The sequence below is a fragment of the Mirounga angustirostris genome, unplaced genomic scaffold (assembly GCF_029215605.1).
Source record: "Mirounga angustirostris isolate CCGP_5_RB_7025 unplaced genomic scaffold, mMirAng1.0.hap1 SCAF_9, whole genome shotgun sequence".
Lineage (NCBI taxonomy): Eukaryota > Metazoa > Chordata > Mammalia > Carnivora > Phocidae > Mirounga > Mirounga angustirostris.
Window position 1 is genome coordinate 130,649,007 of NW_026991717.1, and position 13,213 is coordinate 130,662,219.

General features: G+C 39.9%; 1 protein-coding gene across 3 annotated transcripts in view; it reads right to left on the reverse strand.

Annotated features, from left to right (window-relative positions):
- Positions 1–13,213, reverse strand: part of EFCAB11 (EF-hand calcium binding domain 11) — a 143,221-nt gene that overhangs the window by 126,032 nt on the left and 3,976 nt on the right. For all 3 annotated transcript variants that reach the window (XM_054513838.2, XM_045901393.2, XM_064571463.1), the window contains exon 3: positions 12,363–12,408. In XM_054513838.2, the coding sequence (XP_054369813.1) occupies positions 12,363–12,408 (46 nt within the window). The remainder of the gene's footprint in view (positions 1–12,362; positions 12,409–13,213) is intronic.

Below are 13,213 nucleotides of genomic sequence, written 5' to 3' on the forward strand. Positions count from 1 at the left end.
GCTTCTCCTTTTTCTTCTACTGAAAGTTTACCTCTCCTTCCCTATGCAACCAGTGCAAGTCTTCCCTGATTTCTCCCAGTTGAGTCCCTTTTCTGTGACCCAACAGCCCTCTGTTCATAACACAAGTGATTTTCTTTTTGAATCTATTAGGTCCTATGGAAATTATCTGATCACACGTCTGCCTGAGAAGCACTGAGGGGAAGCACTGTATGTGGTTTAAAATTGTATCCCCAGTTTTGGTATAATACTAGTACACATAGTAGGCATGCAGTACATGTTTGCTGAGTAAGTAAATAAAGTAATAGGAAAATGTTTATTTCTAGTTGTCAGCAAAAAGCATTAAAATGTGTGTTTTAAATGATCTCATAACTCTGTAAAACTAATGCCAAAAGAAGGTTACTTTCTATTCACCCAGCCAGCAAAATAAACCATCATTTTAGAAACCCCAGTTTCTTAATACATATGACATAGTAAAAAAACAAACGAAATTCAGAGAAAAAGGAAATGCATGCATAATATTTGCTCTTTACTTATCATTGCATCTGATTTAGGGAAATGATAAAAAAAAAAAACAAAAACAGGACAATTCCATGGTTCAATGTGTGATTCACACACACACACACACAGAAGTACATGAGTAGTAATATCTTCTAAATTACATATTCAGAAAACTTATTGGTATTTGGAGCTATAAAGCAGTTAGGTCTTTATTTCAGAAGCCTGTGGGATAAAAAGCAAATGTTCTTTAGTTTTTCCTAGGAGAAAATGTGGATTTCAACAGAATGTTTACAACCACTTAAAAAGGACCACAATCTAATAACACAATAACTTCATATATGTAATCAAGTTCTTGTACACTATTTTCCCACAGGATCATATGCCTTATTTTTTAAAGTCAATATTCCAAGGGTCATCAAGTAATATTAAGCCATGAAAACGTATCCCCACTGCTCCCTCCACCCCCATGCCCTTAACTTGTCTTATCTTGCATGGCAACACATATCCAAGTGCAAGCCCCTTTTCCACAAAGGGTAAAGTTTCATTCAGCTTGGCTCTCACCCTCCAGTAGTACAACCACTTTCCAAAGCCAACGCATAATGGTTTGCTAAGTTTTATACACCTTGCTGCTCTTTAAGTGGCCTAGAAATAGTTTCTACTACTAGCTCCACCTGCTGTCACAATATTCAAACCTAAAATTATCTCTTTACAAAGACTTTCTTTTTTTTTTTTCTAAAGATTTTATTTATTTATTTGAGAGAGAGAGAATGAGATAGAGAGAGAGAGCATGAGAGGGAGGAGGGTCAGAGGGAGAAGCAGACTCCCCGCCGAGCAGGGAGCCCGATGCGGGACTCGATCCAGGGACTCCAGGATCATGACCTGAGCTGAAGGCAGTCGCTTAACCAACTGAGCCACCCAGGCACCCATCTTTACAAAGACTTTCAATAATTCTATTGCCATCAGATTTAATACTCAATGACAAATGCATTCCCTGTGTCCGCCCCTGGAGTGAAAGAATACTTTCAGAAAATTCTAATTTCAAATACAACATTGGGTCTCCTATGTACATTGTTCCACCAATAACAATTACCTAAATACACTTTACTGTACTTACACATTAGGATCGTAACAACATCAGGAACCACATAGACCTATGTGTTTATCTGAGTTTATTATTAATCTATCTACAAAAGGTGTTCAGAAATCACCTGGGTAGTTTTAGCTGTAGGAAAGGTGGTTCTTTATAAAACAAGTCTGACGTGCAGAGGAAATGAAAGCAGATTTATTTTGTTTGGAGCAAGGGGGCTTCCCCACCATTCCCTGTCCAGCAATGCCCCTGGAAGTGCCCCCACAGGACCTAGGATTGAGGACCGTACCTTAAAACCACTGGGACCAGTGGTTTTTACAAATCCTTCCAGACTCCGTAAGTCTATGCATTTTCCATACCATTGGAAAACACTTCCTTCCATTTTATAAACTACTCTTAGCAAAATGGACTCCTTCCATGTTCTATAACAAATATATATATTTTACCTTGCAAACCACTTAATATATATGATATAGATATGTCATGTACAGAGAAAGACTAGGAATGTTATCGTTTGTATTTTTTTGTTTTTAAGTAGTTTCCTAGGAGAATAATCATCTTTTACCACAGGGGTGGATATATTCAAAAAGTCCAATAAAACTATATAAGTTTTTTGCTTGAAAGTTTCATTATATATATATTTTTTGTGGTTCACAAAACCACTGACCCTAAGCTTCAGGGCCAGTGCACACAGAGAAATCCTCTTGAAAATGAAGTTGTCTAGTTTCTGGCTATCACACTGAGCTTAAATTAGAAACTGCAATAAACCTGGGGAGAGTGTAAGAGAAAACAATAAAAATGCCAAGTTATTTAGACTAAGTCTGGTCCTAGACTTAGGGGAAAAGGGAGGGTTCACATTCATTGTGCCATATAATAATTTTTCCAGGGCCCGAAAATGCCTAAAAATGAGGTTTTAAAAGGATTAAGTGGCTTTTTAAAAGGTATAATGCAAGCCTTCTCTAGTATGAGAAATAAAATTCAGATTATGACTTCTAGAGGCCATGAGGGGAAAAAAGAGATAAAATGTGTTCCCATAAAAAGATTGCAAGGACAGAAGGCAAAAGTGGCGTCAACAATGGTGAGATGTCCCCTATGTTCATCTCTTTTCTTTTTTTTTTAGAGAGAGAGAGAGAGTCAGCGTGCGAGTGAGCACATGTGCCCGGAAGAGTGGGGAGGACAGAGGGAGAGAATCTTAAGCAGGCTCCCTGCTGAGCATGGAACCCCCACCCTGGGCTTGATACCACAACCCTGAGATCATGACCTGAGCTGATCCATCAACCTGAGCCAAAATAAAGAGTGGGACACTTAACCGACTGAGCCACCCAGCTGCCCCCATCTGTTTTGTTTCTTAGGGTAAAAAAAGAGAGAGAGACAAATCATACAACAGACCCTTAACTATAGAGAACACACTGAGGGATGATGGAGGGGAGGTAGGTGGGGTGGGGAGGTATGGTCCTCAATCCCAGGTCCTGTGGGGACACTTCCAGGGGCATTGCTGGACAGGGAATGGTGGGGAAGCCCCCTTGCTCCAAACAAAATAAATCTGCTTTCATTTCCTCTGCATGTCAGACTTGTTTTATAAACACATAGGCTAGATGGGTGATGGGGATTAAGGAGGGCACTTGTTTATGAGCACTGGGAGTTTGTATGTAAGTGATGAATCACTAAATTCTACTCCTGAAACTAATATTACACTGTATGTTTTTTTTTTTAAGATTTTATTTATTTGACAAAGAGAGACACAGCAAGAGAGGGAACACAAGCAAGGGGAGTGGGAGAGGGAGAAGCAGGCTCCCCGCTGAGCAGAGAGCATGACTTGGGACTCGATCCCAGGACCCGGGGATCATGACCTGAGCCGAAGGCAGACCCTCAACCCACTGAGCCACCTAGGCACCCCACACTGTATGTTAACTAGAATTTACATAAAAACTTGAAACAAAGAAAAACAAAGGTGAGCTGTCACAGTAAAATGGATAAGTAAATTCAGAGGATTAACATTTTTCTTCCGGCTTCCTAAATGAAAGTAGGGGAATAAAGTGAAAAGAATCTACCTTAATGGAAGAAATCAAGTTTTACTATATCATTGGGAGGAAAATGAAAAAAAAGAGTAAAAACAGGTTATAATAGAGAAATCTGAACCAATAAAATCTTACTTCTATCAAACATGGACAGGAATCGTTACTTTTTTTTATTGTGTACATCTCCTGCTCATAAACCATCAGAGTTCCTCCTTCCCTTCATAGTGCAAAGTCCCGATACCTTATTCTGGAATTTAAAGCTTCATTATTCCTTCTAGGCAAAGAGGTCCTCAATCCTCCTTCTTACCGCTCAGCTTCCATCAGGGCAGCTTACTCTGCTGAACACAATTCATTTATAGGTAGGAACTACACTCCTTGCTGCTGCGAGAGGTAAAAATATTTCAAGGAGGGTGGATTCCATTTACGGTAGGATTCATTACTAACAGTATGACAGCTGATAGCTTTGGATATGAAATCTGGGAGTGGCTGGGCAGGGAAGAGGGGGTTCTGGGAAAAGTCTCAGCCTCTGAGGGTGGGCACTGGGGGAAGAAGGTCTGAGAGAGAAAGCACACAGGGGTGGACTGCAGACAGCGCTAACCAGGCCTTTCCCATCGCTAGCTGTGGAGAGGGAGGGATAAAGCCCTTCTCTGTACTGTTAGCAAATGCCTCAGCATTTGACATGACACCCAACGTTTATATGAACACAGAGTGTGCCCGGTAAGCAATCCATGCTGAGCTCTGCCTCCACACTGGCGCAGCAAAGCACAGAGAGAGAGCACCAGGGGCTGGGGGACAAGCACGCAGATGGCATCTACATTCATTCATTTCACTAAGTCCTCTTCTTTGCTTCTCCAACTTTGCAAAACGTCCTTTCCCATCCAGCTCTGGTCCGCACCTCCTGTCTCCCTCCTCTCATCTCTTAGAGGTTTTCTTGCCCACAGTAATTATTTGACATCTGGCCATAAATGAAGTGACAATACCCTTTTATCTTCCCTATCTTCAGTCAGTGTCTGTGTCTCCTAATTCTTTTCTACCCTACAATGACACTTACTCAGCATCCTCTAAATGGGTAATGAAATAAATTAATTTAGGGGTGAAGATCTACGGCCAACACCAACAAAATGGTCCTATGATTATGATTGCAAGATAAGGTAAGCAAAAGGTGTATGCATTTCCTGATCACAGAAAAGAACTAAGAGGTCACCTGAAATCTGAAGTCAAACAAATAAAACCTTGCTACGCCTGCTATACCGGGACCTTAGTTCCTTAGGTAGGAGCCCCAAACAAGAAAACGTACACAACTAAGAAGGGTGTTCACGGTAGAACTTAAAACACTAGAAAATGGACATTAAAATTTAAATTTGGGAAAACAATACATTTCACAATCAACTATTGGGCTCAAAACAACTCAGATGAGAGAGTAATAAATAAAAGTATATAAGCCAATTGGCCATTAAGCTCTTCCACAAATTATTTTCCAATTGAACTAACACTGGAGAGCATGACTGAGTCAAACAGTCCATAACCACCATTATGATGAGTCAATCTCTTTGATTTTTCCATTGTTTAAGTTGAAGGTTATAAGTAAATTCTTGGAAAGCTTTTCCTTCTTTAAGTATGCAAGGGAAGTATGTTCATTGTTTTCAAAGGGTAATATGAAAACAGGAAGAAAAAAAAAGTTGGATCTAATTACCTAGTGAAAAGAAAATTCTGAAGTACTTTTTTTTTTTCCCTTGGCATATTTTATGTGGATCTGAGATGAAAACACACTGACAGCTGTGTGAGGATTCAGTGGGGCAATATTCATGCAGTTCTTACTCGCAGCACTTAACATACTAAGCAAAAGTCCCATAAATCTTATTTGTTGTTATTCATATAAAACGCTCAACAATTTACCACACAATGAAGTCAAATCATTGGATATCACATGTGGTCTTTCTTTGCCCTTCGTGGAACCGCTGAGACATGTTTGGCATTAAACCACTGGCCTACAATGAAGAAAGTTTAAGGAAGAGTCTTACAAAATTCCCTAGTGTATTTACTCAACAGTTTGTGAACATCAATGGCCACGCATCAGTCTCTCCTCCATGTGACTTTGTGAAAGAAATATCCCATATCAGGGAAAACAGTTTCTCTAGATAAGAAGTTTCTGTTGCATGAACGCTGATCATTGGAATGCCATTCCCTATTTGTTCTGGAGATTAGGTAGCTCAGAACCAAATCTGACATCAACCTCTAACAACAGTGGAGAACTTTCTGTGTACTGATCCACCTGTGATGGAAGTTCCTAGGGGAGTGAACACTGGCCTCAACTCTGTCACAATGACTAATATGACCCATGGCACTATTAAAATCAAGGGAAGGGTTTATCAAATGGTTGAGAGGGTGAGCTTGGGAGATCAGACCACTGTGGTCTGCTACTTAGCTAGCTGGGCCACCCTAACTTAACCTGAGTTTCAGGATGTTATAAACTTATAAAATGAGGATAATCTTGATAGCATAGAGTCGTATTAAATTGAACAATTCATGCACAGTGCTCGTCATGAGTCTGCACATGGTAAGTTTTCAGAAAGTCATAGCTGTAATTATTACCTATAATAAATATTGTAACACATGTAGATGTATTTTGTAAATAAACAACCATCAAATGCCAGGATCGAGATATTTTATTATTCCTCTCTAGAGCCTAATTTCCTCATTTAAAAGAAGGGAACAAATAAGTTTTCTAGGTCTCTTCTGGTTGCAACCTTCTTTTGTTCTCTATACTTAGAGAAGGTATGAACTGCATCACAGAGAACAAGGGTTATTAGGAAATACAACCCTCTAAAAGGGGTCGCAACAGCACATATTAGAACCACCCCAACAGTGATCTGTTGTTTCTAAAACAAGAGGCTTGATTTTTTTTTTTGTCTCCCACTAATATAAATTCCTTGTTCCCAATGCCTAAACAGTTTTTGCTGATACCTGCTTGTTAGACATTAAAATGCCTTCTTGCTACTTCTGGCTACCCTCAAATTCTCCCAGTGTGAGTTTCCTAGAGACACTCTACTCTTGCTTCTAATGGCTTTGACTTCACTTTTCATTCCTCTTAATTTTCACAAGGAGAACCTACAGAAACGACCGCCTTTTAGAGACCAGAAGCTCCTGGGAAGTAGGACCTGGGCACCCAGGTTTAGGTATTGTGTGAAGTGTGTGCCTGGTTAAGACTCTGCCAAGTCAGGATCAATCCAGATGTGAGTCTGGATCTCACCCAGGAAGCTGGGCAGCAACTGGGCCTGCACAGAGATTAGGGTGGCATGCCTGAGACCTGGCGCGGCCTTGTCTGGATGTAGAAAGAGCCACAGCTAGCTGGAGAACTCCCGGGTCATGGCTACCAAAAACACCTTTGGAAAATGGGATTACCTGAATAAATAGCTTCCAGAAAGCCAAGGCCAACATTTCAGTTCTTCTTCAAGATCAAAACATTAAGGAGAGAGATCATATATTTGACAAAACATTTAAGCTGTGCATAAACCCTCTTCCTGCATGAAAAATAACATGTAAAAGGTGACTCATGTATGGAAAGGGTGAAAAGAAGGAGTTGATGGTCTGAAATTGGTTCAGGAGTGAAGAGTTCTAACAGAAAAATATTAGGTTAGCAGCAATCACAGTTTGGCAGTGATTTCTTGCTAGGATGACTTCTTTACTCTTTCTTTTGAGTATTTGTAGTCTTGAGTCTCCCTCTCAAGGGAATACAAATTAAAGCTAGGTGGAAAGGTAGTACCCTGACTTTAAGTCTATTCCTTTAATCTTGATGGTAGTGATTCTCTGAGAAGGTTAATTTGCCATTGAGATCAAGACCAGAAGAGGAAGGAGAGGAAAAAAAGAAGAAGAAAGAAAAAAAGGAAAAAAAAAAAAAAAGAAGAGGAAGGGAAAAGACTGGAAACCTGTAGACTGAGGAGAGTCCTTTGACACAAATTTTGGAGCAAGGTGCTAAGCACCTCCACTGTGATCTCATTCCTCCCCTATCTTCCCCTGAATTTCTCAGAGGACTAAGTTATTTTGTAACCTTTTGAAATATATCTTAAAATTAATTATTAGGAAAAGATGCTGTGAAAAGAAGCATCTTCATGATCTCACTGAGAAGTGGATGTGAGAGTAGATGTAATATCCTCCATATTAAATGCAGGAAAATGCATATGGGAGCCGGTCCAGGAGCATATCATCAAAGTCAGAAAAGCCTCATAAGGAAGACTATTTTCACTATCAAAAAATTCCAGTTTTGAAGCAATTTTTACACCATAAGAGATTGAGAAAATGTTCGATAATAAGGCAGTCTTCATTATATACGAGAGAACTCAGGCTGGGAGAGACCAGTAAATGCAGTGAATGTAGAGAAACTCTTATCCAAAACATAAAGCTCCAGTGGACATGAGCACTAGTATGAAAAGGAAGCTCTATGACTCCAACAAATGTGAGAAATATTTCTGCGTGAAGTCAAAACTCAAGAATTAGAGAATTCATAAAGGAAATTTTGTAACTTTCACGAACATATCTTTAGTCACAAGTCATCGTCAAACTGAGTCTCTCAAACACCAGGGGAAAAAAAAAAAAATATATATATATATACACACACACACACACACACACATATATATACACATATACATATATATGTATTTATTTATGGGAGGAAACTAACAATGGCATACTTGGAGTAGCCTTTTGCCACAAATCAGTTCTCACTTTCTGAGCACCCACACACACAAGAGAAACCTTTAGAAGGTAATGAAGGTAGAAAACCTTCTGCCAGAATTTACCCTTCAAATTACCCATACAGGAGAGAAATCACATGAATGTAACACAGGCAGGGAAATCTTTTTATGAAGTCTTATAAAACATGAGATAATACATGGTGGGGGGATCTTATGATATTGAATGTAGGAAAAAGTTCTGTCAGAGCCCATCTTGACTCTACATCAGAGAATTCACTATACCTGTAAAGAACGTGGGAAACCTTTCTTCCAGAAGAACACCTCTTTGGATATCAAAGAACGGGCTGAGGAAAGAAAACCTTCTGCGCGAAGGCAAACCCTCAATGCAGAATCAGAGAACACACATTAAGAGAAGATCTATGAAAATAATGAATGAACGGAGAGTGCCTCCAGCAGCAGTCACACCTGCTATATCAGAAAAGTCACAAAATGAAGCAGCACTGGGTGAGTAATGTGTGGGGAAGACCTTCACCCAGACAGAATCACTTACTGTCAGGGGACTGTTACGGAGAGAAACCCTATCAACGCAAAAAATGTGGGAAATCCTTCTGCCAGAAGACAGAAATCTTTTAGATTAGAAGACTCACATAGAAACCCACAGAAAAAAAGGTAGGTAAGGCATCATCAAGAAGTTACAACTAACTGAACATTACAGAAATAATATTTGAATATCCTCAAAGCACGAACATTTTTATAAGAAATTAAAGACCTGGGGAAATTCCATCAAGTTAGAGGGTGTTAAAAACACATTCTCGGGGCGCCTGGGTGGCTCAGTCGTTAAGCGTCTGCCTTCGGCTCAGGTCATGATCCCAGGGTCCTGGGATCGAGCCCCGCATCAGGCTCCTCGCTCCGCAGGAAGCCTGCTTCTCCCTCTCACGCTCCCCTTGCTTGTGTTCCCTCTCTCGCTGTCTCTCTCTCTGTCAAATAAATAAATAAAAATCTTTAAAAAAAAAAAAACAAAACAAAACACATTCTCCTGGGGCACCTGGGTGGCTCAGTCAGTTAAGCGTCTGTCTTCAGGTCGGGTCATGATCCCGGGGTTCTTGCTCAGCTGGGAGTCTGCTTCTCCCTCTGCTCCTCCCCCTGCTTGTGCTTTCTCTCGCTTGCTCTCTCATTCAAATAAATAAACAAAATCTTTTAAAAAAAAAATAACACATTCTCCTGCCAATCATTTGCTCTAGGAGTCATGGTTCATATGTGATTCCAGATCTTGTATACAAAAAAAGCAATTAGTAAACTCCTTCATAAATCTAACATTTATAAATAAAAAGATTTTTAGGGGCACCTGGCTGGCTCATTCAGAAAAGCATGCGACTCAATCTCAAAGTCATAAGTTCAAGCCCCATGTGGGGTGTAGAGATTACTTAAATAAATAAAACTTTAAAAATAAAAGGTTAAAAAGAAAAAAAGAAAGAAAAAGCCACACCAGTCAGAAAGACACAGGAGTCAGCTTGAGGAAGCACTCAATGGCCAAGTCTGTGACAAAGTGAAGACTAAAATAATTAAATTAATAGAATGTAAATTATTAAAAACATATAATTCATGGGCCCATGCCGATAATAAATAGATTGATCAAGAAGGGAGGTCTCGGGCGCCTAGGTGGCTCAGTCGTTAAGCGTCTGCCTTCGGCTCAGGTCATGATCCCAGGGTCCTGGGATCGAGCCCCACATTGGGCTCCCTCCTCGGGGGGGAAGCCTGCTTCTCCCTCTCCCACTCCCGCTGCTTGTGTTCCTGCTCTCGCTATCTCTGTCTCTGTCAAATAAATAAATAAAATCTTTAAAAAAAAAAAAAAAAGAAGGGAGGTCTCTTGCCCATAGCCAAGAGCTAACTGGAAGAAGTACTGGGCGGGGTAGGCTGGGTAGCGCAGCTGGCATCTGACTCTTGATTTTGGCTGGGGTCATGATTTCAGGGTCCTGGGACAGAGCCCCAAGTCAGGCTCCATGCTCAGTGGAGAGTCTGCGTGAGATTCTCTCTTCCTCTGCCCCTTCCATTCATGCTCGCTCTCTCTCAAATAAATACAAAAATAAATCTTAAAAAAAAAAAAAAGAAGCAGCACTGGGATTAGAAAATCATTACTTTCCAACCATTATGGCAAAAACTGGGTCAGACAAGAATCATGGTTACCAAATCTAGGGGGAAATTTTGATGAGAAGCAAAATATTTGCAATGTCTTCAGTATATCTCCACAGACTGCTTGTTAGTTGCTAAAGGAAGAAAAGATAAACAGAATACAATGGAGAAACTGGATGACATCTTGATCAGTGATAAAAATTAATATCATCTATGAGAGAGAGATGGGTATTATGTTCCTCCAGACGTGGCACCTAGAGAGCGACAGATCACCTAAACAGTATTCTGGCTCAGAATGTTTAACTTCAACCTAATTACAGAGAAACATCAGGCAAACACAAAACAAGGACCATTCTTAAAAAACAAATAGTGAGGGCTGGGCTATTTCCTCACAAATATCAATGTTATAAAAAGGCAAGTTTAAAGGAGGCTAAAGAGACATGGCATCAAAGACTAATTCCTGTATTAAATGAGGAATGGTGTTATTAAGGACATTATCAGATCAAGTGATGACACTGGAATATAGACAGTAAATTAGATAAAAATATAGTATCAATATTAGTTTATGAAGTTGCTAAGCGTGCTGTGGTTTTAGGTTCAGTGCAGTGAGAGGAGGGGGGAAGTGGTAGGAGGGGCCAAAGGGCTAAGAAGTTAACAGTAAGGGGAGCCTGGGTGGCTCAGTTGGTTAAGCAACTGCCTTTGGCTCAGGTCATGATCCCAGGGTCCTGGGATCGAGTCCCACATCGGGGTCCCTGCTCTGCGGGAGGCCTGCTTCTCCCTCTCCCACTCCCCCTGCTTGTGTTCCTGCTCTCGCTGTCTCTGTCTCTGTCAAATAAATAAATAAAATCTTTAAAAAAAAAAAAGTTAACAGTAAGTGCACCTGGGTAAAGAGTATAACAGCTCTTCTCGGTACTATTTTTATTTTGCAACTTTCTGTAAGCTCTAAATTATTTTTTTTTTAAGTTAATTTTTAAAAATCCAGTCCAGCATGTTCTGGACCCTATCTCCAAAAACAACAGGTATTTCCCTGTCTCTCTCATCTTCCTTTTCCCTCTTCACTAGAGCAATCTGCTAAACTCAGACACATCTTTAAGTGCAAAAAACAAAACAAAACAGAACTGCTCTAGACCCCCAGCCACTCCAGACCTACTGAAAGACTTATCTACCACTCCAGCCTGGCCTCTGCTTCACTGCTCTTGCTAAAGTCAGTAAACACACCCAGGTCGCCAACTCCAACAGATAAATATTCAGTTACTATCTACCTGACCTTTCCACAGTGTTGACATCCTTTTCCTTGAAAGAATCTGCTTCTCCTCACTTTTGATCAGACACCTGTCATTTTCCTCCTGCCCTTCTGCCCCCTCTAAATCTTCTGCCATTTCCTAACTCTCTCCCAAACTCTTTCCCGGACTTCTCGTGATTGAAGTTCCTAAGATTTTCAGTCCACCCTGTCTTGCTAGGCGGTCTCATCCATCCCCATGGCTTCAAAAACCCTCTACGTGCCAGCGACTCCCAATTTACTTCTCCAGCCCACAGCTTTCCTCTGAATTCCGTATTCACACAGCCTGAGTGCCCTGACATCGCGGACTGAAAGGTCTCAAACTTAACATACGCAAAAGTGAACTCTGGGTCTCCCCCAACCCCATACCTTTTCCCTCTAGTCTTTCCATTTCATCGAGTGCTACTTCCATTCATCTAAGTCAGAAAATCCCCACCATCAGTTGGATGTTGACATTACAAGCAACGTTTTTTCGTTATGTTTTTCAATGGTTTAAAACTTCCCTACAATAAACATACATACTTATGAAGACATTAAAGAACCAAAACCTCTTTCTTTGAAACAGAACAAAACAAAGATGTGCTTTATAATCTCTATTTTTGTTCTTAATTTTCGCTTTATGAATGTCTAAAAATTAATATTAAGTTTCATATTACCGGAAGTGTTTGGATTTACTGAAGACATCATGGAATCAGCTTCCATCTAGAAAAGAAGAAAGAATAGCACATACAATTTCATCAAATGTTTTCACAGTGCAAGTTCTTAATTCCTGAGGTGTGGGGAAGGATTGTATTTTATGAGAAACCAAATGTCTTGAGTTCAGCTGACAAGTACTATCAGAGGAGAGCTATAAGAGTCATTTTATTCTTCCATCTATATCTAGGGTGGGGGGATGGGTGAAATTGGTGATGGGGATTAAGGAGGGTTGTGATGAGCACCGGGTGTTGGAGCTGTTGAATCACTATATCATACTCCTGAAACTAATATTACACTGTGTTAACTGGGATTTAAATAAAAACTTAAAAAAATAAAATAAAAAATAAAGTGGTATTAAAGCAAAAAATATCCCTATAAGATACAATATGCTAATCCGCTACAGACTCTAATGGCCCCAAAACTGTTCCATTGACCAAAACAGTTTAAGCATATATAATCAACTTGGCTGTCACATATGCAGCATAACCTAAAAGGTAACCTTTCTATTTTAGACAAATACAAGCGATTATTGCAATGAGCTCGATGGCTTTATTTTTGAACTTTTTTTCCTGATTATAAAAGTAACATGATGTAGAAATCATGAAAAATATAAAAAAAATCATGAAGAACGTTTTTAAAAACAGCCATCCAAGGAGAACCGCTATTAACATTTTGGCCTAGTCTGCATTCTTCCCCTATGGCTTTTTAAACATATTTCAGAACACATCCTATATACGGTTCAGGAAACTGCTTTCACCATACATTAAAAATATAAGCATTTTCCTGTATGGTTACAAGGGCCTTATAAACA